Here is a 27477-nt window from a genome sequence, read left to right as displayed (position 1 = left end):
AGTGTGTCGTTTCTAGGGATTTCACTCTTTCGAGGTGTAGTTATTTCAGAGCAGGCACGAAGGAAGTGGTGGGAACAAAACAAAATGTCAAAAAATAATGGTTAAAAACAGGCCTTCCTAAGGAGCGAAAATGACTCCTTTTACCAATTGTATGGCTTTCTGGTATGCATACATGGCTGCTGGGCACACAGATACACACATGCAGTCACACCCTCCCTCCCTCTGTTTATAGATTTCACTTGCTGGTTGCCCGTCTAACAGCCCTGTATGTAAAACCCATGAAACCCCTTTAGGACATCATATCCATGGAATCCGTTGTCGGTTCTATCTAGGTCAGTACTTACAATAGCTGAGCAGTTTCGTCTCGCTTCCCCCCCCCTCTGCGTTCCCCCTCCACCCCCCATCCGCCTCACCAACCCCCCCACTTTGCTGAACTCCACAAGGATGATTTCATTTTGCCTGTGTAAACATAAAAGAAATGCACATAAAAATGCTAGCAAATTAAACATGTTTTGCTTCTTTTGTAAATATTAGTCTCCGGATGAATATTAAAGTAAAGCACGGTTTGTTAAAAAACAAAAAAAAAAAGGTGCAAAATCCTTCAGCGTTTTTCCCTTTTTCTTATTTCAGCAAATTTGTCCAGACGGTGTCATAAATTGACATATCCATCCTGAAATGCTGTAACGCAGTGCTAGTACAGCAGCCTGCCTCAGAAACATGAAACATAGAGAAAGACTGTAATTACAGCCTGACATATGGTCTGATCTATAGGGGATGATGTTACAAGGCCTAAATAAGGCTGTATGTAATTTGGTCACCCACACAGAGACAAGATTACCATCCACTTGCTTGTTCATGTCTGTTTGGTAGATGTTGTTTTTTGTTTTTTTTTCATGCACACAAAAAAGATTAAAGCAATAAATGTTGTTAATTTTCACTTTTGTTTTTGGTGTCTTGTTGGGAGCTACACAGAAAATAAAATCAATTGTTACTGCTTTAATGCTGTCTACTGTTCATCCTTTTTAAATCTAACTGGAGTGCAGTCAGGAAAAAAAAACCATATATATAAATGATTGCAGAATAATGATGTAGAACATGCTATCTTAATTTTGTACAGAACTTTACAAGATGCATGTTTGTTCTTAACTCACAAATCTTTCTGCAGAAAGATGAATATACATTATACCTCCAGTCTTTATATTCAAAATGATGCTTCAGCAATCAGTGCAGACTTTACTTGTTTCAGTATAATAACGCAAGTTATTATACTAATCTGTCATCCATTGTTTGTGTTGGACTTCTATTAGTTCAAAATTTTAGGTAGAAATAAAAAGTTTTTTTCACAGTAATATGCTTCATATCTGTAGAATGACTGGATCAGCATTTTTCTGATAATGAGAACCTTGTTTACTATGGTGATGTCTTTTCAATAAGCTTAACTACTAAAGTGTTCATGGACAATTTATGTCCTTCACTAAGTTGTTCATTTTTTGCTGTAAAAGACGGCATTTTAACCACGATGTGAACGTTTATTTCTCTTTGTTTTAATTAATTGTATTTCTGATTGGTCCAGTTGACTCTTCCTAAATATGACAGATTATGACCCTGATCAAATCATAGAAACATACTTAATTAGCAAATTGTTGGAGAAACAACTTGTTGGTATAAAATGCCCCAAAAAAGTAAAAAAAAAAAAAAAAAAAAAAAAAAACTCCTTTTCAGTGATTTTATACATATATATATATTCTTTTTTTTAAACATGAAATTTGATGCTCCGACTCTTATATTTATGGAATAATAAAGCAAGGTGCCTTGCTCTAAGTGGTGTGCTACTGCTTCAATATGTCACCTTTTCTGTAGTTATCAAAGTTTCTGAAACTGTCCCTTCTCTAGCCTAGAAGGCCTTTTCTGTCTTATAACACTCACCTTTACACAGCACCGACAGTCTCCTTAAAATTGCATTTTTCGATCAGCTCTGACATCAGTCTGCTCCCGTGGGAATGCGAGGATCCATGTGATGCTGCAGAGGAAGGTTTACTTCCTCATGGATGTTGACAACCCCACTCAGCCTGGTTTGATCTGTCGAATTAACATAATGTTACTGCACTTAAGGAACTGGCAGTGACAGCCAAAGAAAAATAAAAAAATCGGCTTTCTTCATCAAACGGTGACACTGGGGAGGTTACACTGTAAGCAGGAACACAAAGACAATGAATGCTATTAAAGATCAGAGATGCGTGAGATATGCAGATCTGAATTCATTGCTCTGACATGGCTGGTGCGCTGCGAAGAGAGCTTGTGTTTTATGTTCACGCACAGCTAACATTACTGGTTTCAATATGTACATAACAAACTCTGTTTGTCTTCAAAGAAGTGCTTCCTAACGGTTTTGTTTGCTTTGAGATTTATTCTTAACTGGTATCCCACGGAGAAAGAAATCCTTGAGATATGCCTGAGCGAATGAATGTTTTATGATGTAAAAAGTTGCTTTGATACGGTGTAACAGCCTAACAACTGCTGCCCTTCATGTCTCTCACCTTGTTCCCCTATCTGCTCCAGGACAAAGATATCTCATCACATCTACGGGAGCCTTGTACATTGTAGACGTCCTGCCTGAGGATGGCCTAAATAACTACCGCTGCACAACACGCCACCGGTACACCGGTGAGTCACGGCAGAGCAACAGCGCGCGTCTCATTGTGTCAGGTCAGTATGCTGGTTTCACACTTCAGTCACGTTGACCAACTAAACCAAAATGTGTCTTAGTTTGATTTATTACGAGACCGAAAGTGCAAAAGTCTTCAAACCCATTGAACGTTTTGTCACATCACAACTACAGAGGCAAGGGCGTCACCATCAGAATGTAGGGCGTAATTAGGGCTGTTGTAAACGAATATTTTAGTAATCGAGTAATCTATCGATTATTCTTACGATTAATCGAGTAATCGGATAAAAAAAAATTCTAAAATGAAATATTGGTAAATCTGGCATAATACCGGTGTTACTATCAGATATCAATATCAGTCCAATTTTTCATATTTGAGCATCCCTAACAGTTGCTTTTTTGTAGTTTAGAAAACTAACCTGTAACAATAATAGCTCACTTTCTAAGTTAACCAGAAGAAAAGTTATAGAAAAATCTGAAATTATATTGAATTTAATAACAAAGAGGCAGGCTCACAAATATGCTTATAAAAAATGTCTACAATCCAGCTTTTAGTTTATGTATTCATCTTCAGTGAGTTTAATAGATTAATTAAACTCACCTTGCCACCTAACCTGTCACGCTTTGGGTTTGAAAATACGGGAAATACCGCCTGGAGTGGGAGGAGAGGGCGAATGAACGAACGTAAGATGGGGTGGAGGGGAGGAAATAGACCAGCGGACTGACGAACCGTTAGACCGGGGGACGAACACGGGGGGAAGCAATACGGGATATTTACGACACTTTCACTGGTCACTCAGAAACTCATCTACCAGCCATGTACGATGCGCTCCGCCACCCGTTTCTTCTGACCGGGATATGAAATTTATTGTGCGGTTCTTCGGTAAAGCTACATTTACACGGTAAGCATCAGCTACTCAGCCGCCCGCCCTGTTCAGTCTATCCGCTCACCTCAGCGCTCTTCCCGCCGTTCGCTTTCAACCAGCAGCCCCGGAGGAGAAATGCTGCCGTACTCCAGGCATTCCCCAGTCATTTTAAGGATGCTTATTGGTTCCCCAAAAAACGATAAAAAGTCGGGCATTATCATCAATCAATAAAATCCCCACGGGCCAATCTTGAAGATTGGACTTTATGCCGCTGAGACTTAGCTTTTGTCAACAACTCAGAGGCGGAAGTGAGAGCTCCGCGCAACGCAAATGAAGTCCCGGCCGGAACACGGTGCGCTAACTAATAAAACATAAATTAACGAAGCTTCGAGGCAGGTAAATTTTCCTCGAGGAATTTTAGTAATCGAGGTACTCGAATCATTCGAGGAATCGTTTCAGCCCTAGGCGTAATGGTAAAAAGTAAGCAAAAGAATAGTTTTCTATATTTTTTTTTTAATTAAGAAATATCTGAGAAGTGCGGCATGCATTTCTACTCATCCTACTGGAGTCAGTACTTTGTTGAGCAACCTGCCATTGCCACTATAGCTGCATGTGTCTGTCAGCTTTGTGCATCAATGAACTGAGATTGTTGCCTCTCTTTGCATCATAGCTAAAGCTCAGTTAGCGAGAACAACATCAGCGAACCAATCAGTCCGCATTAGGTTTAGCTTTGGATTTGAACTGGGTCATTCTAAAACTTGAATATACTTTGATCTGAATCATCGCATTGCAGCTCCTGGTGGCATATTTAGAGATGTTGTCATGCTGGAAAGCGATCCCTTTTCTTCATCTCAAGTCTTCTGTAGGTTTTCTTCTAGTGCATGACACCACTTTGCTTGGCCCTGGGTTGGTTGATGGAAATGAATGGTTGTAACATACGATGTGAAAAACATCAATGGGGTGTGAATACTTTTTCAAAGTACCACAGATGATGTTGATAGAAAAACAATATTGACCCCAACTATTTGTATTAGATTATAACATCCAACGTTCTGATTTGGCGACACTCACAACTAATTAACCCAAGTTATCTCCTCTGTCCAGACCCTACCAACGCTGAGCCAGCCATCTTGGACGGCTTTGACCACAAAGAGGTGAAGATTAATCATCGAGTGGAGCTGCCCTGTAAGGCCTCAGGCTTCCCCACACCCAAATACCGCTGGCTGAAGGACAACAGCCCCTTGGAGCCAGACAGTCGCTTTCGCCAGACCATCTCAGGGTTGCTCATAGAGAATGCACAGCCCAGTGACTCGGGAACGTATGTATGTGAAGTTTGGAACAGCTATGGCAACGCAGAGGTCATGGGAGGCCTGTATGTTAAGCGTAAGTCTTATCAAAGAAAACTGCCTTTGTTGACAACCTTTCTTAACTGTTTAATTTGACCATCAAAGTGATAGAAAACAACTTTTCTGCAACAGTGATTTTGTTTTCTGCATCCGCAGAGCCCTTGAAGGCAATGGTCAGTCCTCGAAAAGTGAAAGGCAGCGTGGGCAGCAAGGTGTCTCTGTCCTGTAGCGTGAGCGGTTCCGATGAATACGAGCTGTCTTGGTATCGCAACGGAGAGATCATCTACCCTGGAAACAATGTTCGCTTCACAGGGCTTAACCGGGAGAACATAATCATCGAGGGAATGACGAAAAGCGATGGCGGAGCTTATCAGTGCTTCGCCAGGAAGGGCAAGATGTCGGCGCAAGACTTCGTACAGGTTATCCTCGAAGGTAAAATGCCCCTTGAATCTAAGAACCCATGTGTGCAAACGAATTAGCAGCTGCTCTTTGCTTAATCAGTGAGTTGGATATTAACTTGGAGTTTATGCAGCAGTGACTCCAAGCCACCACAAGTACGATCACGCTAGATTTAACACAAACGCAGACAGAAGCACATGCACGTGAATGCTCATGATCAACCTTGGCGCCGTTGCTTAGGCAACTGTCCTCTGTGGTTAGGGCGGCATAAGAAGTAGATATTGATAATCTATAATCACATGGAACAAGCCTGGATTATTAGAGAGAAACTGCAGGCAGGCAGAGAGAATTCAAAAGGCAACTACACTGAATGTGTGAGAGAAAAACTCCTGGAACAAAAAAGAAAAAAAAAAAAAGAAGGTTTGATTAAATGTATAAATACAGCTCAAGAAGATAGCTGCATCTAAATCCACAATAAATTTGTGCTCTCGGACTTACTTATAAAGTTTATTGAAGTTCAATGGATATAATCAGTCCATCCTGAGATGAAAAAAGGAGCTCAAAGAAATGATCTAGAATTTATATTCACTTCTGACCAGAAATGTACATGCGTAAACTTATTAAATAAGCTTTTTATATCCTGTGCGGATACACTTTAAAATACAGTCAAATATGTATAAATCCATGCTACACCTTTATTAATTTATATTTTTGGTTAAATTTTACAATATTTCCAAAGTTGTATTTCTATCTCCTATTTTCAGAAGAAAGACTTTCTGACATTTTACAAGCAAAAATACTAAAAGTGGAGAGAGTAAAGATGATCTGACAAACCTGCTGATTGCTTGTGATTTAGTTGAATTGTTAAACAATCACTATGCACTGTCTGAAGGGGAATTTGCTAAAATAATAATAATAAAAAAAGTTGTGTTAAATAAATGAAACTATCTTAAAATTAAACTAAACAGTTTGGGTCTTTGAGTGTCTAAGTTTTACACTTATGTGGTTTAAGCATGCAGGCGGATCTAGAAACAATTTTGTTGAAGTCAGAATATACTGCCCTATCTGGAGACAAGCCAGAAGACAGATTCCAAACGCAACGCTGTGATTGACTGACCTTCTGTTTCATTCTCACTGTGCTCTTTTCTGCCTCATCCCCCAACGCAGATGGGACCCCGAAAATCTTATCCTCTTTCAGCGAGAAGGTGGTGAACCCCAACGAACCCCTGTTCCTAATCTGCAACGTGAAGGGAACGCCGCCTCCTAGGTGCAGCTGGTCGCTGGATGATGACCCCGTCATCAAAGATGCCCATCACCACCTGGGCCATTACGAGACCCACGAGGGCCACGTGGTCAGCCAGCTCAACGTGACCCACACTCAGGTGCCGGACGGCGGGTTGTATCGGTGCACGTGCAGCAACTCGGCCGGGGTCGTGTACCACCAGGCTCGAATAAACGTAAGAGGTGCTTGTCAAATCAGCTCCTCCAAGAACAACAATACACAAACTGTGTGTCTCTTTGTGTGTGCCTGCAGTGACGGAACAAATGCTGTTGTCTGGAATATGAACTGTAGCTTATTTCCTTTAAATTTTTTTCTATGTTCTCTAATTCCCTATGCACTTGTCTGAAGGTTTCTTTGAGTTTGTTTTGCAGTCATTTTATTTGCTTTATTAAACCTTATCTCGTGGTGTTCCCTTTAAGTCTTCACTCAATAGCCTCAGTTTGCCTCTTTCTGTTTCTTTCAGCCTTGAATAATATATAATATTATTGTCTCTTTTAGGGCTGTTGTAAACGAATATTTTAGTAATCGAGTAATCTATCGATTATTCTTACGATTAATCGAGTAATCGGATAAAAAAAAATTCTAAAATGAAATATTGGTAAATCTGGCATAATACCGGTGTTACTATCAGATATCAATATCAGTCCAATTTTTCATATTTGAGCATCGAATCATTCGAGGAATCGTTTCAGCCCTAGTCTCTTTGAATTATTACAGTTTGATCACAGCTGCATTCATAAGTTAACGTAATTATCTGGGTTTTTAGCTCATAAATTTATCTGACTGTGGTTTGTAAGTAGCCAGAAGACAAATTTATTTCCTCTGTCTGAGTACATTCATCTGCAGTGTGGTTGTGAGTACAAGTGACTATTCATGTGTGTCTGTGTCTGCATGTATTTGCTCAAGCAGCCAGCCCAGCTTTTCTCTAACAGATGTTAAAGAGATTACTCTGTTTCCATTTTAATAGATACAGGATGAGACTCTGAATGCTTCACATTTTATTAGACGCTTAGTGTATTACAGAGCGAGTGTTATTTAAATGTTACGTTTCCTTCAGATAGTTAGCGTACTTTAATCTGCTTGTCATTTCACCGCCTCTATGCATAGTTACACTTAGAGCTTGTGCAACAGAAGCTTAAAACAGCAGATTTGCTGTATGTTTGGTGGCAGGTAGCGAAACTGAAGCTACACAGAAATTATACCGTGGTATGTAAAAGTATTTTCCCGCCTACAGATTTAGGTACACAGCTAAATGTTTCTCATCAAACACGTTTTTCGCATAAGACCAAACCAACCTGAGTAAATCTTTGACAGTGAAGGAGTTTTGGCCAACTCTTTTTTTTGAAGAATTGCTTTGATTCAATCCCACTGGAAGGTTTTCAAGCCTCTTTGTGGTCATGTCACAGTTAGACCTTTCCTGGTATGTGCATGAATTTAAATGGTAGACGGAAGAATTGATGGCTTTATCAATAAGGGCAAGTCGTTCAGATCGTGAAGTAGCAAATCTCACAAGTTTGATGATGTCCTTTTTTTTTTTAAATGCTGTGTTAGTTTTACACCAAATATACCAGGATGCTCATCTTCAAAATATTTAACTTTCTACTCATCAGTCTAAAACGTGTCTTCATCAGGATGAGTTTTGGGATGTCTTAGTGGTTTGTATGGCTAGCCGTGTTTTTGGTCTCGCACCGTTCTTATTGTTCAATCATGAACTCAACCCAGGCAGGTGAGGCGTCCCCATGACTTAGATGTTAGATGTTTCAGCCTACTTCATGTTTCCAGTCAGGTTCTCGTTTTTCAGGGCTAGGATGAAACAAGCCAAGGTGTGGTTAATGGAATTGAATAGAACAATATGATTAATCACGTATCAAAGGGGCATGTGGATATTGGTAGCCTTTGTTTTTGTTCGAATAAATAAACCATTTCAAAAACTGAATTTTGTATTTAATCGGATTATTTTTGTCTGATATTAGATTCTTTTGATGATTTGAGACATGTGTGACAAAACTGTAAGTAGGACAATTACTTGTTCCCAGTATACTTAGTTATTTCACAAAATAAAATAACAAGGTAGAGCCAATTTAGCAGCTAGTTGGACGTGATATTAATACTCCAGTCTCTTTCAGTATTTTTGAACTGAGAACCAATTCTCACTCTCTGTCCGTTTGTAGGGCGAGCAAGCATCCGCCCAATGAAAAACATCACGGCGATTGCAGGACGGGACGCCTTTGTTCACTGCCGTGTGATTGGCTACCCTTACTACTCCATAAAGTGGTACAAAAACTCCGTTTTGCTCCCGTTCAATCACCGGCAGCGAGCTTTTGAGAATAACGGTACCTTGAAGTTGAGCAACGTGCAGCAGGTGGATGCTGGGGAGTACAACTGCAAGGTGATGGTTCAGCCCAACAAGATGGAATCCCAAAGTGTCCATGTTCGGGTTAGAGGTGAGTCTTTTACAGGTGAAGAGGTTTGCTAATGTAGGACGCTTCAGTGTGATGCTTCTAATGAAACAAAAGTTTTTAAGTTAATATCTCGAATTGCTAACCTCACTTGGAAAAAGTATCATTCAAATTTTTCAAACCCCTTTATTTAATCTGACAATGCTGCCTTTAAACTTGCAGTAAATGGTTTGTGCAGGTGTTTTTGAGGTCTAATGTGACACAAATATATATTTTTTTAACCTTATTGGATCTAACTTTTCAATACAAACAAAACCTTACCCTTATTTTTTTTTTCTGTTGCACCATTCTGACATATGTGAAGCTGAGGAGAGATTTGCTTATTTAATTGTCTATTCTTTGTTCACATTAGATTCTTTTTTTTAATCTAGTACATATTAGTTAAAGTGGTATTTATTTGTAAAGGTAAACAACACTGAAAAAGGACCACTCTAGACTCTGTAGTTTTAATGGGACATTTTTATACATTTATTAAGTGGGCACTAAACTAAATATATAGCATATTTTAGAAAGCAATTCTGTTTTAAAATGTATTACTTCACATGTGTGCATTAAAGCACTGGTGAGCTTCTAAAATGTTTTGTTTTTAGTCAAAATACAATTAATTGAGTGTAAAGCAAACTATTTTCCTCTTTTTTGCTATCTCCTGCTGAGTGCTTTTATTTTATCATCCAAATTACTTTTGTTTTGAACCATATTGTTGTCATTAAAAGGTGGTGGAGGGTCCTACAACATGACCAGAAACAAAATAGTTTGTTTTTGGCCTGTGTTGGTAATGACAGCCGGATCACTCAGCACAGCATTTTGTTAACCCCACTGTATTCCCAACAATTTGAATAAATTGTTAAGGCAGGTGTGATATTATCCTGTGTTTCCGTCAAGTTCACTTGCTTTATTCGATAGAGCTTCATGACGAGCACGTGTCATCGCTCTCTGACCTTTCTACTCCCAAAAGCAGCGGCATGCAATAAACAGACATGATCGAATTTGTAAATTAAAATCTACGGGATGAAATTCCCAGGGGAGGAAGTTGACTTTATCAGGCGAGTCAAGTCGCTGTATCAATGCATTATAAAGCTGTATGATTCATTCATGATATTACTGGGCTGACTGACTGATCTCCTCTGAGATCTTACAACTGTAATAGGTAATACTAAAAAAGGGCTTCCCCATTATGCCTCCATTAAGGTGCCTTGTTGTCACTATAAAACACTTTCCCGTGGAGCAAAGAAAACCGGGGCAAAAAGAGACTGATAGCATAGGAGAGCGTGATGATATAAAGCAAGCCTTCCCAGTGGTGCTGTAGCGAGCAAGTGCATTTGTTAATTTACTCTGCTCATGCTTAAAATGCGGAAGTGTTTTGGGGGAATCCCTGGAGTCCATTATCTCCACTTTGTTTTGAATTAAGTAAGCTGCTAAAGTGCTGCGTATTTCAGTGCTGTTTGAACTCGCTTGGACAGACTAGCTGATGACTTGTGCGCGATGGTCGGAGATTTCCCAGTGAATACAGAGCAAGCAATTTGAATACATTATTATCATATGACTGTGTGATTCTGCAGCCAGACTCAGTTTCCTGACCCTCTCAGCGGTGGAGTCATCTTAGGAATCAGCCTCTACTTTATGAGACTCGTTCCAGTATATGCACTGGAATGAGACCATTATGTTTTACATCTACGTTAGACTCAATTACTGTATGATGACGAACAAACAAAATGTATTTTGTAGACCAGTTGAGTTTTTGAATGTTTAGAGCTTAATGGGGAGAACTGATTAAAAAAAAAAAAAAAACATAGATTAACAGTTTCTTTATAAAAAAGACGCACCACCATTGTGATGGATTTTAGAAAATCTATTGTGCAATTATAGAAAAAAGTGTCCAACACATTTTATATATATATATATATATATATATATATATATATATATATATATATATATATATATATATATATATATATATATATATATAAATTTCCTCCCACTTGACATTGGTGAATTATGTTGAAGTTTGGCTGTAACATAATAAAAATGTGTGAAGGTTCAGTGTGTGGAAGACCTTTGGCAAAGCGTTTTATCTTCTAACAAACATATATCCCTTCCTTTGACCTGACTTGTTTGCTCCACACATGGGTTTTTTTCACAGACGTCAAGTTTCATACGGTATTTTACACTGTGTCAAAATTATCCGATTTCAAATGGCCAAAAAAATACATGAGTTGGTTAAGATTATTTCTGCAGCTACAGTAGGTGAGAAACCTAAAAATGGCATCTGGTGTTTTTATTTTCCTCTTGTCTGCAGTCCCTCCATACATCCAGCCCTTCGAGTTTCAGCGCTTCACCATCGGTCAGCGCGTGTTCATACCTTGCGTGGTCATGTCGGGCGACCGGCCGTTGGATATCACCTGGCAGAAAGACGGACGGCCGATCCCCGCCAGCTTGGGTGTGACGGTCGACAACATCGACTTCACCAGCTCACTGCGGATAAACAACCTGACACCCGACCACAACGGCAACTACACCTGCATCGCCCGAAACGAGGCCGCCGTCGTGGAGCATCAGAGTCAGCTTATTGTTCGAGGTAAGAAAGCAAACCAACTTTACCCTTGATGTGACCCTCGGCTGCATGCCTGCAGGCTTTCACTAAAGATTCACCAATGAGACTTGTGTAGTCCATTTCTGACCTCCAGTTTTTGTAGAGTTAACATTCTGCTGTCAATTGTAGACAATTAAAAATGTTTTTTTTCCTAAGAGTGATACTTATTTTATAATAGAAGCATAAGTTGTTTCACATTGCTTTCTTAGTAGTATTTAAAAGAGCTGTTTCCTACCACAAAACATTCCTATTGTTTACTAAGTCTTTCTCGCTTTTCCTGACTGAACGTCAAACATGCGAAAGTTATTGGATGTCTATTATATTTTCTATGAATTTCAAGTTCAATAATATACTAGCAAGCACCCAACTTTGCATACATTTTCAAAGAAAGTAGTTTTCTTTCAAACATGTTTCTTCTTCTCTTTGACTTAATTTTTAGGTATTTCTGTAATTCTAAAAAAACCAAAAAATATTATAATTTTGAGTTTCTGACCAGTCATTGATCAAATCTGTGCAAACAAAAGTAGCATTCTTGGTTTTACTTTCCCCAATGAAAATACACTCTCCCTGTGTCAAAGACATCAAATGTATGGTGCATAATAATAAACTGTTCTCCGTTTGTGTTGGTGTCTGCGTGTAGTTCCACCTCAGTTTGTGGTTCAGCCTGAGGACCAAGACGGGATCTACGGGAAAACTGTGACCCTCAACTGCTCTGCTGAAGGCTATCCACCACCCACTATTGTTTGGGAACACTCCAAAGGTACATTAAGCACAGATGATTTGAGGGTTCGCAGAGTCTCCACCTTAATCAAGAGAAAATCAGGGAGAGGCGCAGGCTGACTGAACAGATGGAGTGGGAAACAGCAGGGCAGCAGGTGCGTTCAGCCACTTGAGCAGTGCAGATGAAGAGGGGGCCCAGATGTTTGCTTCATCATTCATATAACCTGGGATGAAAGAAGGACAACAACAGAGTAGAGTGACTTTGAATAAGTGTGTGTGTGGGTGTGTGTGTGTGTATTTGTGTGTGCCGGCCAGCTTCAATGATCAAAGGAATAAAAGAATCAGATGTGTTTTTCTGTCTTTGATGGGCTCTGCCTGTGAATTCATGAGAGGCAGGCGTCGGGTCTCGCTAACTCTGGATCACAGTGAACGGATGGAGCTGACTGACTGAGTTATTAGTAAAATAATTTGTAGTATTTAAAATAAGGTCTGTGGGAAATTATTACAATGTTAATTTTTTTTTTTTTTTTTGCTTTAGTTGTGTTCTTTGGAATGTCTATCATATTTTCTGTAGATTCAACAGTTCAATAAGATATTAGCAAACACCCAGCTTGACATATATTTTTATTGTACGTTGCCAAAATGAAAGTGTACCTTGGTTTACATTCCTGTATGGGCAGATAAACATAGCAGCAATGCAAATACAGGACTGTGAGAAATCTTTCCCCCTTATAGATTTCTTCCATATTTCTTCTAAAATGCTTTAGATCTTCAAAGGAGAGAAAATAAGCAAAGCTTTTGTCAAATAGATACATTTTTGGGAAATAATCCATCTAACCTAGCCTGCCCTTACGTGAATATGTAGTTATCTTACTTGCTACGTTCTGAATTAAACGTAATTAACAATAATGTTGGTTAACTTTCAATAATCACACAGTAGGATCAAGAAAAAACTTAAATACAAGACGCTGAATAGAGCGTAGCATTCAACCTCATTCAGCCATTTTTAAAATTTGACAGCGAAAATATGATTATTTAGCAGCACACAAAGTTTTTATCCCCAAATTGATTAAAAGACAACAACAACAACAGAAGACTTGTCCATCCAGTCTTACATGTTCAAGCCAGACCATTTTACCACAATATGAGTAAATATGTCTCGACGGCAAGATCTCAACATATTTAGTGAGTTATCTAACGCCTGCGTTAAGAACATCTCTAAATGAATTTGGAGCGTGTTTTTCCCGAGACAAAAAAAAACAATACCAAACTGTTTATGTAATAATACTATTGAAAACAGGCGGTGCGGTTTTGTCTTCAAGGAGCTGAACGCGAGCTCAGCTTTCCTCCTTGATGTGGCTCCATTTCCAAGAAAAAATATATTTAACCAGGCACTTTGAAGAGGTTCTGATGTTGGGGTGATGTTGATGTTGAGCGTGAGAAATTGTGTGTAAAATCAGCCGACAACATTTTTGACTTTTTATCAGTTTTGGACTTAGACCAGGAAATCATTGTAAGACATAAAAATGGCAGATTTGCAAAACTGGTAAGCGGAAGTCCTTGATCTCATTTGTCAGTTTTGCAGCAAATACTGAGATGTGAATAGAAAACACTGAACTGATTGAACAATTTTACCCAATCAGAATATAAATACATCTATGCAGCAGCAGAAGAGACTAAATTCAACATTTCCGCACTCCTGGAGACTCCAAGTACACAACAAATGTGTTTTAAGGCTAAAAAAAGTTTATTTTGATATGATATTTTGCAAGGATATCATGAGGGAGAACATGAAGGGATCACTTCATGAGCTGCAGCTCAAATGCATTCAGGTTTTGACAATGACCAAAGCAATTCAACAGGAATTCAACCTCTGGAAAATAGAGGTTTAGGAGTGGCCTAGTCAACGTCTGAACTTGCATCCAATTAACATGTGTGACCTTAGATTGTGTGTTCCTGCTCAGAAAATCATTGATGTTGCTGAATTAAAGCCACTTTTCATTGAGCCGGAAATTCCTCCACACAGAAGACACATCGGTAGTTTTTGCAATCGCTTGATTGCAGCTGTTGCTACCAAACACGGCACAGCCAGCTATTAGGTGGTTCGGATTCCCCTAACAATTTGAATCATTATTTGAAAATGGCTTTCTTACTTTAGTTTGCCTGATGATGTAAAACTTTTAAATGTAACAGGAAATCTGTAAGACATGTTCTATGTACGGTATCTGCTTTTCCTTAAAAAAAACATATCTTTTTTTTTTTTTTTTTTTGCCTAACCTTCTTGCATCAGGTGCCGGCGTCCCCCAGTTTCAGCCCATCCTTCTGAACAGCGGCTCTCGAGTCCAGCTGCTGAGCAACGGCTCGCTGCTTATCAAACACGTTCTGGAGGACGACAGCGGCTTCTACCTGTGTAAGGTCAGCAACGACGTCGGAGCTGATGTCAGCAAGTCCATGTACCTCACCGTCAAAAGTAAGAACTGGTGCTTAATGACGAGCTGTAGTTTCTGTTTGTTTGTTTCATGAAGCCCGCGATAATCATCACACCTCAATTTGTCAAAATTAGATTATGTGACATAGTTTGAGTAAGGCTTGTTAAACTGTGTTGGAGCTCATAGATCATTGGATAACAACAAGGATGAACAAACTAATTCTGCTCCACTACTTTGGACTGTAAGGGGTAGACTTGGGAATTAAGATTCAAAGTAGCAGTTTAACTGATTGAAGTTCATCTTTTACTCAGAATCGTGAAGAAAGGGATTTTACAGCCCTAAATCATCTCTTTTTCCTTTCATAATAAGGAAAAAGAGATTATTATAATTCAGAATCAGCTTTGGCACCAGAGACCAAAAGAGTGCCCAAAGCCCTGTTTTATTTTTTGGCCTAATTTTAGGATTGTTTGGACATTTTGAAGGAATAACGAGCTTTATGTTGGTCAAAGGTAAAATCTGAGGTGTTTGTGTGTTTTGCAATTGTTATCAATGAGTATAAAGGTTAAGGCAAATATTTGAAATGCTCAGAATTAATGGGATTCTGATGCCATGTAGTGAAAATAAACTTGATAGAAAACTGTCAATAATTTAACAACAGCAAGCGCAGCAATTCTTTCTTCAGTAGTTTATGTGATAAAAATCAGAGACTCTGCTAAGCATCAGCGTGTCCCCCCCCCCCAGTCCTCCCTGCAGCGCCAGGAGTGGCTCCACATTTTCATGGCGCTTAGATGTGAGGAGAGCTTATTTCACTTACAGTCATCAAACTGGAGTATGAGCCTCCCTGCTGATGGGCAGTCCTGTCTCTATTTTATCTTCCTCTCCGTCTCCTTCTCCCCTCGTCCGTCTGATACATGGAAACGCGTACGTTTTACTAATCATCACCACAATAGAGGAGACTTTATCTGTTTGAAAACGGGGGTTTCGGTCTGACCCGGTGCATGGCCACTCTGGAAGAAGAGAATGTCTTTGGAACTTTCCTCGTGGGTAAATCTGCGTTTTTATATCAGTGATATCCGTTGACGTGCCGTAGATGCTTATGTGTCACCGTGATTATGTCTCCCAGTGTTCAAGGCTGGGAAGCTGTCAGCACTGCAGAAAGCCCACTCAGAAACAAACATACTGTGTTTTCATAGGTCAGTTTTCTGACTGTGGCATCCAGTTGCTATGCAGCAAGCTGACCTATGGCTGTGCTAACCTCACTTATCTACGTTCTACCACACACAGAGAAAGAAAATCCTGGTAGAAGCTGCTGTGGACTCGACTTGTAGCTGCATATCGAGCTTAAATTATACACACAAAATGGATGTAAGGTCATAAAGAGCTGCAACTGAAAATTCAAGCTTATTAAATGACTATACTTTATACGTTTAACAGTAGGATTACAAAAAGCAGCTGCAATGTCACATAGCCCTGATATTCTTGGCACATGGTTGGTTTTTATAGACCAACCTGATGTGCTTTTCTGTCAGTAGCAGAAAAGCACATCAGTTTTTTTCATGAGTTTATTCATACTGGTGTTGTTTGCCTCCTGCTGGTGTATGCGCATGTACTTTACACACATGTAAGGAGGACGGATAGGACGGCATGCTTTTCTCACTCTGCTCCAGAGCCTTGAAACAGTATCTCTGCTGAGAAAATGTGTCTATCTCTGCGTTTATGTAGGTTTATTTGTTATGAGGGGCAACATAAAGTGCTCTCAGGGTTTTTTTTTTTGTATTTCAACAGTGTTGTTATCTCTGAACAAAAAGCTTTAGCAGGGATCTTCAGTTACATTTTTATGGTCCACTCAAATAACTTTTTCTTACAACCAGGCTTCAGAATATATATATGTTCACATAAGCATTAAGTAAGATTTAATAAATACAAATAAGCATTGAAATAAAAGGTTTTTTGACTAGAATTTAAAATATTAGATAAAATATAGTATATGATTAAGTAGAAAAACTGCTTTAAGGTAAAACTTCTCTGATCTTAGTCCTGTTTATGTCATCTACGCATCATTAAACAGCAATAAGATTTAAGTGCACTTTGCTGCAGCTGCTTGCTTCAATTATTATGCTGTTTTTGGTGTATGGATAAACTAAGGTGTATATTGTACAATTACAGTAACATTGATTGCGTTTATTTAGACTCGTTATGGTTCCTTTTAAAAACCATTCGATTTAAGTGAGTCTTTTTTTAATAAACTTTTGTCTCTTACTTTTATTAAATTTTGTTGCTTGCTCATATGGAGGTGATGCTACGTCATATTTACTAATAATTTAGTTTTGCGATAACTGTGTTTACAGACGCAAAGCTAAAATTGTCCTTTAATCACACATAAAAGTACTCAATTTTTTTTTTTTGTTTTGGCAATATTACATCTTTTATGAGTTAGTTTAGCTCAGATGCAGCCCTATTTTCTTGCGTCCCCCGACACAATACTCTATGTTTCTAACGCTGCTGTTATTGGTGTCTGAAGTCATTACATGCTGGCTCAGCCACACTCTTTTCACTCATCAGCAGATCACATTTCAATTCCCAAAATGTACTTAAGTATTCAAGACGCTTTCAATAAAGGAGTACTTACTCACATGAGCGGTTTGAAAAGTGGAGACCATTACTGTACTCATTTTTTTTTTTTTTTCCATGTGTGTCCTATCCAACAGTGTAGCACTCAGAATTGAGTGCCAGGGAGAAACCCAACACATTTACTTTCACAACTGGAGCATTACGACACAGACATTTTCAGCTCTGGAAAAAATTAAGAGATCACTTAAAACTATCAGTTTCTCTGATTTTACTCTTTATATATGTTTGAATAAAATGAACATTGTTCTTTTATTCTATGAACTACTGACAACATGTTTCCGAAATTCCAAGCAAAAATGCCAAAAAAATGTTTTGCAGAAAATGAGAAAAGATGCAGTGCTTTCAGATAATGCAAAGAAAAAAGTTTGTATTCATTTAGAAACAACAATACTAATGTTTTAACTCAGGAAAAGTTCAGAAATTAATATTTGGTGGAACAACCACTGAGGCTTAATTTTTTTTCCACTGTTTTATATATGTGTGTTCATTTCAAATGCAATTTGCAGAGATGGCCGAAACTGAAAAGATAAAGAGGGAAATAAGAATAGAAGAGAGAGAGAAGGATAAAGAGAAGTTGAGAAAGCATAGAAGTCTGCTTCTACTCCTGCAGAAACACAGGAAAGAACAAATAGCCGTGAATCTGCAGAGACAAAACAACATATGAATATGTAACATAAACAACAGCACTAAAAAGCCCATGGTGCTATTTAATACAAGATGTATTCCTGCTGATACTATCATGTCTGCAGCTCAATGTTTTTTTCTGTTTTCACTTTTAAATAAACATTACTCGCATGGACATATTTTAGTCTTTATACTTACTGAGGGTGTTTTTTTTTTATTGAGGATATTGGTGTATCCATGTGTGGTGCAATCTGTGCATTCTGGCTCCATGCAGTGTGTGCAGTTGTGAATGCCAGCATGAGACGATTGAACTCTTGAGTGCATTTCAGCCTCATTTAAATCAGTCAATACCTCAATTAGAAGCTGCCATGGGGCTCAAGGGAAGAGTAGTCTGCATGTTTCTCTGCTTTATTTGCACTCTGTCTTTCTCTGTTTATACACCGCCATCTGGTACAGAAAGATTCAAAAGGCAAAACAGCAGTTTTAAAGTTTCTGTTTAATGGTGATATTCACATTTAAAAGGAAATTTTGGATTGCTGAATCAGCACATTTTGAATAATTGCAGCATTTTTCAAAGTGAGTAAGCATTACTTTGCCGTCAATGTCTTTCTTTAAACTGTAGTCTGATGTAGATATTCATTGCTAACTGAAATCGTTTAAGGTCATTCTTGATTCTTTTGTAAGTATTTCTACAATTATTTGTTGAAATAATAATAAAAAAAACATCAATGTGATTTTTTTTCCAAAAATAATTAAATATTTTCTACCACGAGGTTTGTAAGGAGTCAAGTTGAGTATTGGTAAATTAGTGAAAATTATATCCATCATACCTTCACAACCGAATGTGTGAAGTGAAAAAAACCTGAAATTATTGTTATAGTTATCAATTCCAACCATTTTTTCCGAGTACTACAGTCAATCAGCCACACATGTTTATTTGGACATGATGTTTCAGCAACAAAGTGCTTTGCATCATAAAAACACTAAAATACAAAGTCATTTCTGCAAACGTCATACAGCCACCAATGGAGAAACAAGTAACAAACCATATTTACTAAATTAGAATACGAGTCCTGATGGGGCCCATTTGTCAGATAAAAAGTTCAACCTTTAAGCAACCTGTGGCATACTTTTCAGTAAGCCCTCATTTCTGAATTATTCTTTTTTGATCTGCTGTATATTCAGCTATTGAATGTTGTTTTAGCTGTAAGCAAAAAAAAAAATTGTCATAATTAACAAAAATAAAAGTTTCAAAACACCACCCTGTGTTTAATTAAGCTTTAAGATTTGTTTCACTTAGTTTGTTAGCTGAGTTAATTAAGTAAACTTTCCAAAAACATCCTGGTTTATGAAAAATGACTGCATAGTTACTTTAAGCCAGTGAAACACTTTCTAATTTGTGATCATTGCCTTATTTTTCTCATACTTACAGGAAGGTGAAGAGGTTTGTGTAATTTTCATTAACGGTTTTATATCTAATTTAGCTGTTAAATCCGTTGTTATTGGAAGACAAAAAAGAAGTGTAAGAAACCATGTGTAAAACTGATCAAACCTATTATAGCCAATTGTGAAAACAAAAATCAGAAGTGAAAAACTGACTTGCTTCAGGGATCTATAGAACTAATTATGTTGTAAAATTGATGCTTTTGTGGATAATTTAGTTTTTTTGGTGTTAAATAACTGTTTCAAGCGTTATTCTTCTATTGTGCTACAGAAAACATTGCAATGTCTCACACTGTGAGGTGACTGTGCGGTCAAAGGAGATGAACACCCAAACTCATCCCCAATTTCTGTTCCAGCCTGGTCCCTCCATACCTCTCTGCACCTCCCTCTCATTTTTACCTCCTCTGCGTTCCCTTTTTTTCTCGTCTTCCTACTCACACGTCGTTCTCTTCCCATCTGGTTTATTATAAGAGCCCTGTATCACTGCTGCATTTTAAGAAATACACATCAACGGAGCAATTACAGACTATGAAAAAGAATACATTTAGCCCGGGGCAAAGTGAGTACTGCCTGGTAGATGCAGGGAGATTAGATGAGAAGATGAAAAAGCCTCACCTTAGCGTGAGGCACTGGAGCACAACTAAGATCAGTAAAGATCAGATAACGTGTTATCTTTGATTCATCCACACTTGCACAAGCATATTGATACAAGGTCAAAGAGAGACTGAAATGTGTCTTATTGCACAGATAAATTAATGTAGTCACACTGTGGTGTAGGCAGCAAAACACTGAAAATTTTCATTGGTGCTATTTTTAAAATTGCTCAAATGAGCAAACATGATCTTCACTGATGCTAACTCGCATTGCCAAGGTCTAAGATTTGGATGGGGAAATAAGTTCCCATTAAGGAGCAATAACATTAGAGAAGGGGCAGAGGAAACCACAGTTATAGGACTCACTTAAAATTCATAGTTGCTATGCAAAATAAATCAACAGCTTTCTCGGCGGGGGCAGTGAGTAAGGTAATGATGGTGTGGGGATCGAGGGAGAGGGCGGGGCTGGATCGGAATAAGAAATGAGGTTTAAACATAGGCAGTCCCAAGTCTGACACACAAAACAAAAACCCACACTAACATACAAGCACCTCACGTGTAAATATAAACACATGAAAACAGCACAACTCTTTGATTTTGTTCTTTTTCTGCTTCTAGCATGGAAAGGTAGCGTCTGGAAACAAAGGCAAACGTGTTCAGCGGATCTGTGTGATTGTTTGCGTGGGTAGATGTTGTGCGTAGGATGTGTGTGTGTGTGTGTGTGCGTGTGTGTGTGTGTGTGTGCGTGTGTGTGTGTGTGTGTGTGTGTGTGTGTGTGTGCATGTGTGTGTGTGCAACATGTGCTTCCAAATTGTTGGTCTGAGTTTAGCATACAAAGTAGAGACCAACTGTTACATTTTACTGTTATCAATAACTTCTTCGTGTGCAGGCATCCGTCCATCCATTGTGACGGTCGTAATAGTCAACATTGTGTGGTGCATGTTTTCCGCCTCAATGAAGTTGTTTTTCTTCAAGGACACTATTCTTCTTTGAGAGTCCAAAAACATATTTGCTAGGTTAATTGCAAACTCTAAGCTACACCTGGGTATTTAGTCTTGAATGTCTCAATGTTTCCTCATTGTTGGAACGGTGACCCGTCGTTGTGACACCCATTAAGTCATTGAGATATGAACCTGCTCTGCTTCAACCGTGGAAGTTTTACCAATTGAGTAGATGCTGTAATTGGTATGTTACATTCATTTAATCTTTCAAAGAGAGCTGATCTAAATTAGTATAAAACAAGACATGGCTTCAAAATCCTATTAATATAACTAGATCTATTTTCCCGTTGACATACATGAAGGATGAAGGACAAAGATTGGAAAAATAAAACAAATACAAATAAAAAGTGAGACAAAAACAGGTTTGTAAAGGAAAACATGGTGGTTTAACCATTTGAAATGCTACATGAAATTATTGAATATAGAATGTCAAAGAAGATTCAAGCAAAAAAGAAAAAAAGTAGAAATTTATAGAAAGAACCAAACAGTGTTGGCAGCATAGCTGATAACTTTAGCTCTTCAGTCCTATGTTTTGTCTCAAATTAAAGGTGAAGGACATCCCAATTTTGATTAACAGAACCAGACCTTTAATGATTAAACACAACCAATGGTTTATTAAAGCTGCCAAATGGCCCTTTTCCGTTAGCACCTAGCAGCACAGCTTGAGCCAACTCGAACTATCTCTACACCCATCAGGGTTTTCCAGTACAAAGTCGTGCAACATAATCTGCATGTGGCAAAAAACAACAACAAAAAAACACTGCAAAACAACAATGGTGGACATGGTATGTTAACATACTGCTCGTCTGACATTGTCCTTAAATCTCCAAATACTTTAATTCTCTGTTGAGTTTTTACAAATACTGAGTTGGATTATTGTAGAGTTGCTCTTGTGATGCAACCAGTGACTTCACCCCTTTGCCAATCAGTGACTGTCAATCTGAAGATGCTGTGTTTTCAACCTTTCTGCACACTAACAGCCCCCCAAAATGCAGGTCTTTTTGGGGGGTCAATGTGTGCTGGGACAATGTAACCATTATTATTGGAAAACCCATATAAAGTTAAATTATCCATTAAAATTAACAGATTAAAAAGAAAAACCAACACTTTACAGTGTCTAATTAGAGTTGAATTTAGATAATACAATTATTTTTGTGGAGAGAAAAAAAACTAGCACTAGCTTTTGCTAGTCACTTATCTGGAAAAGCGCTAATGTTAGCTTAAGTCATCCAACTTTCTTATTTTGTGTGAACTACAGTCATTAAGAAAATCTATTAAGATTAACATTATTGTACAGCATAATTTTTTTACCACTCAATCATTTCTCATTTCCTCCTGTGGAAGAGGTTCAGTGAAGTCTGATCAGGCTGTTGCCAAGTCCAAAATGGCTGCTGGAGAAAAACAATGAGGCTCATTCTGTCCTCCTTCTTAACACAACAAACTGTCAAATGGAGTCAGTGATTAGCTAAAGCTATCCAGCTTCAGTCCAAACATCATAAACCTTATTATATGTGAATTAAAGAACTAACCTAGTATCTTTTTTGTTTGTAATTGTGTGATAAAATACAATCTTTAAGATATTAGAGGTCTTTTCAAACTGTGTTTGCTGTAGCATCACTAAAATAATCCGCAGCATTTATTTGGCCAAATAAAGGCAAACAAATTCAGAATACATTTTTTTGAAACTATGTAACACTTCACTGCAGCTCATGTGTAGAGTCAAAATAAATGCAGTTTGATCCATGAAACTCCTGTACAGCATGTGTCTTCGACAGTGTGAGCATGTCTCTACTTCTGTTTTTTTTTTCCTTTTTTTTTACTTGCATGCATTCCTTCTTTATCATTGCATACAGATGCACAGCACAGAGCAGCCCAGGAAGTCTTTGTTTGTCACTGTGTGTTTCTGAATGCGAGCGTATCTGCTTGTCTCGGTGCGTGCATGTCTGTGTTTGTGCTTGTGAGAGACAACGGCACGGCCAGCGGACGAGTCTGCTGTGTACGAATAATCAAAGTGGTCTCTCTCATCATTAAATCATGGCTGTCCTGGTGGGAGCCTAAGGAGGGAGATAGAGGGAGTGAGTGAGGGATCATAGTTAACGCTGCAGGGGTACATGCTCTCTCCCTCTTCTCCATCGTGTACCGAGGCTGAGATGTGTCATGAGCACAAGTCTTTTCTGCTCCCTTTGCTCGCCCACTTAGCTCCCCCAGACACAGCTGCTCACACACACACACACACACACACACACACACACGCACACGCTCGTGCATATGCACACATAGTGAAACACTCCTGCTCGCTGATATGTTATTCAGGAGTGTACAGACATTTACACTGACTCAGACACACAAACTGCATCTTTTCTAGGAAGCAAAGACCTCTAACCGGTGCTGCACAAGGATCTGCCACATGTAGCTGACATTACTGCTCTGTTCAGTGGCACGGTGTTCCCTACATCATGCTGGCTCCCCAGATACCATAAACATTAAATGAATATCATAATAATAACAAGTTATACCGATCATGTGTCAGGCTGTCTTTTACAAACACATATAAAGGTGAACAGTGAGTTTGGCTGGAGCCTTTATATTTTTGATGAGCCATGATTTTTCATTACGTGTAACTTGGCAAAGGAATACACAGTTTTCCTAAACTAAGAAGACCCTAAGTCTAATTTATCAAATATTGGTAGTATTGTAGAGAATTTCACCTAAATTTTACAAACATGTCAGTATTTTTTATTTTTTTTTAAATTGAGCTTTTTTTTTTTTTTTTGAAAAATCTCTCTCAAGAAAAAACAAATGACTTCTCATAGCACAAACACCAAATGAGTTTCATACATTTTCTGTGCAGAAGCTTTTGCACGTCACACCAACAAAAAAATATTATTTGTGTCATAACCAACGACGTGCAACTGCTTTACTGAGCTAATGTCCAATGATTTGGGAACAAAATGAGGAACATTTTAATTTATGAAGACTAAGGCGAAGCAATTAGACTCAGTTTCAGGTCAATAGTTGGGAAGTGAAAAGTAAGTGATTAATGTGATTAAATTCAGGTGTGACATGTATTTATACTCTGATACTTCTCCATAAAATTCTGTGCAACCAGTAGCTTCATAGGTCACCCACTTGTAAAGGAACTCCACCTGTATGTAATGTATTCAAAAAAGGACAAATCCAGCTGTTCTGTGGTCTCACCATGGGGGGAGAAAGGTGGTCCAGTCAAAAACGGAACAATCTGACACAATGCGAAATGTTGTGTGACTAAAAAACAAAACAAAGACAAACCTGCACATCACTCTGAAAGCACCCTTCACAACATAAAACAATAGTGGTGGCAGTATCATGCTCTGGGGATCATTTTCTTCAGCAGAGACAGGAAAACTGATTCCACTTAGAAGGAAGATGAATGGAGTTCATTACAAGATAATCCTGGAAGAAAACCTGTGTTGTGGTGGCAGAAGACTTGAGACTGAGATGGAGGTTCGTCTTCCAATAGGAAAACTGTCCTAAACACACAGTCAGATCAAAGCATAATTACTGTATGTTAGAATGACCTAGTCAAAGTACTTAGATATTGCTGTTAATAGATGTTCCTCGTCCAAGCTTGAGCTTCTTTGTAATGCAGAATTTGTAAAAAATTAAATAAATAAATGAAATAGTTTAGATGTGCAAAGCTGGAAGAGATGCAGCAAACATTTACAGATTAGCGCAGCGAAATGTTCTAAAGCGAACTGACGCAGAAATGCAAGCAAGAATCGAATCATTCCTCTTATTGATTCACTGCAAGGAGCTGGATCTTAAAAATAGTTGGGATATTCAAAGTTAATTACGACTAGTGACAGACATATTACTTATGCATGTGCTGCTGTAAGTCAAACTTGTCATAATGAAAAAAGAGAAAATGTTTTGAATGCTATATTGTTTTACATATTCTTTGTGAACAGATGGACGTCTGAGTGATCACAATTTTTAGCTATGATTTGACAAGAGAAGATATGGCAAGATGAAGAAAGTAAATCTTTTATGTTCATCAATCTCCACAAGGACATAAAACACAAATCCAATTCAGTAATTTAAGATTTAAAAAAACTGAAAGCATCATCCAACAGTATCAGCGTTATGATCAGAAGTCAGCTTCAAAAAGAAAAAAAAAAGATGAAATGAGAAGTATGCATGTGTTTCAGTGTTTAGTGATTTCAAACTGAAGGAAGGTGAAACGTTCACAGCATACGTTCATGTCACTGATCCACACACACACTGATCCACACACACACTGATCCACACACACTCACACGCTGACTGGATCTGCTGCTAATGAGCTCGGTGTGTGGTTACGGCGTAGAGCCAGACTGGCTCCACTCTCAGACTGATGGGAGTTCACACAGGAGTCGAATCTTTTTTCCCCATCCTTCTGCCTCATCTTCAGAAAAGCAGCGTGTTACCGTTTGCTGTCGTTATCAAAGCAGTCGCAGGTTCACCTTAAGGGCTCCTTTTCAATCTCTCAGCATTGGGGGAGACAGGCAGACTCAAACATGACTTCATGACGGTCCCTGGAGTGTTTTAATGGTTGTCACGATTATCTCAGAAAAAGTGAAGCCGTGTTTTGTTTTTTTTCCTGCACAAAGCAAGATGTAAATGTTAAGCGTTTCGCACAGATTTGTCTTTTTTTTCTTTTTTTTTTTGCGTAGTCAGTCAATTATGTGATTCGCCGCTTCTTTCTAATTTTATCTCATCACCTTCTGCTCCCCAGTACCAGCCATGATCACCTCCTACCCGAACACCACCCTGGCCACACAAGGCGAGGAGAAGAGGATGAGCTGCATCGCTCACGGGGAGAAACCCATCATGGTGCGCTGGGAGAAAGAGGAGCGAATCATCAACCCCGAGACCAGCCGATACGTGGTTACTGTCAAAGAGGTGGCTGACGAAGTCATCTCCACACTGGTGGTGAGCAATCAGTGTGACTGTGAATCTAACTGAATGTGAGGGGAGTATCGTCGCTCTCAGAGGAAAAGAAGAAGAGTCGAAAAAAAACTGCACTGTGAAAAAGTGTTTGACCTCCCACAGAGTTCATCTCATGTTGCTTTTTTTTTTTTGTCACACTCAAAAGTTTAAAATCTTTCAGCAAATTTTAATGTTAGACAAAGACTTGTAAATGCAAAAAAAAAATAATAATAAAAAATAAAACTGTCTTCAAATGATAATTTCTTTAATTAAGGGGACAAAAGGTGAAAAGATGGAAACCTGTAATCGGGTGTGAACGCAATGTGTAATTTTTTTTTTAGTTCAACACATATTTGGTTAGAAAATATTAGTTTTAATTCTCCTTTTAAGCTTTGAAATGAGGATTTTTACTTAATTCCAGGACAAAAGTAAAGTGCAGGGGGGGAAAAAAATCACACCCGATTCAGTGACTAGAATAGTTTGTATTTGAAAGTGGTAGTGGAACTGTAACTTTTTGAAAGTCCAGCAGAGTGTGCTGCATATTTCTGCAGATCATGCCAACAGTTCGTGAGGACTCGGGGTTCTTCTCCTGTCATGCCATCAACTCCTTCGGCGAGGACAGAGGCATCATACAGCTGACAGTGCAAGGTAAGATTTTGAATCCTTTAAGCTCATGAAGGTTGTTTTTAGGAGATGTGGAATAAAACCTTAAAGTAGAAAGGATTTCTTTTATTATTTCTTATTAAAGTTTAAACCGTACATACTGGTATTTATGTGATCTCACTGGTAATATCATAATGGATTAAATCCATTAGATTTGTCTTTCTTCTGTGCCTGTCTGCTTGCGGATATCTGCTCTTTGTTTCTCTCTAAGCGTACTGCATTTGTTTAAATTTCCTCAGAACCTCCTGATCCTCCAGAGGTGGAGATCCGGGAGGTGAAAGATCGAACCATAGCTCTCCGCTGGACCATGGGGTTTGATGGCAACAGTCCTATCACAGGATATGATATTGAGTGCAAGAACAAATCAGGTACAAACAGAAGGAAAAAAGGAGATCAAAAAGAAAACTACACTAAAGTTAACTGTACTTTCACAATTTCCCATTTTGTTTCTTCCAGCTTCTTGGTTGTCAGCCCAGGTAACCAAAGATGTGTCACCGCAGCTTAACCAAGCCACTATTATAGACCTCCATCCTTCCTCCACCTACAACATCCGCATGGTTGCCAAGAATATTATTGGCAACAGCAACCCCAGCAACGAACTCACCATCACCACTGATGAAGCAGGTTAGTTAGAGTTGACTAGATATCACACGTATATGGCTGCCAACTCTGATGTTTCTGAAAACCGCAGATGATCAACTACACAAACCAAGCAAAAAAAAAAAAGAATCAAAATATGTAATTTATGACACTGTGGAGGTAAAAAAAAAAGAAAAAAAATAGTGTAATTTACCATAAACCTGATCTAGAGTCAAA

The 27477-nt window shown here is 38.5% G+C and overlaps 1 protein-coding gene across 1 annotated transcript in view; it reads left to right on the top strand.

Annotated features, from left to right (window-relative positions):
• Positions 1-27477, top strand: part of dscamb (Down syndrome cell adhesion molecule b) — a 106164-nt gene that overhangs the window by 63912 nt on the left and 14775 nt on the right. Inside the window, exons 4-16 of the mRNA XM_088012124.1 lie at positions 1974-2072; positions 2560-2706; positions 4636-4914; positions 5034-5309; positions 6444-6740; positions 8730-9002; positions 11317-11595; positions 12251-12370; positions 14621-14800; positions 25805-26001; positions 26550-26646; positions 26901-27029; positions 27118-27285. Of these exons, the coding sequence (XP_087868250.1) occupies positions 1974-2072; positions 2560-2706; positions 4636-4914; positions 5034-5309; positions 6444-6740; positions 8730-9002; positions 11317-11595; positions 12251-12370; positions 14621-14800; positions 25805-26001; positions 26550-26646; positions 26901-27029; positions 27118-27285 (2541 nt within the window). The remainder of the gene's footprint in view (positions 1-1973; positions 2073-2559; positions 2707-4635; positions 4915-5033; positions 5310-6443; positions 6741-8729; positions 9003-11316; positions 11596-12250; positions 12371-14620; positions 14801-25804; positions 26002-26549; positions 26647-26900; positions 27030-27117; positions 27286-27477) is intronic.

Source organism: Poecilia mexicana, unplaced genomic scaffold (assembly GCF_051168715.1).
Source record: "Poecilia mexicana isolate PSO_F unplaced genomic scaffold, ASM5116871v1 scaffold_13, whole genome shotgun sequence".
NCBI lineage: Eukaryota > Metazoa > Chordata > Actinopteri > Cyprinodontiformes > Poeciliidae > Poecilia > Poecilia mexicana.
Note: the sequence above shows the minus strand (reverse complement) of the source record. Positions and strands in the feature narration are given on the sequence as shown.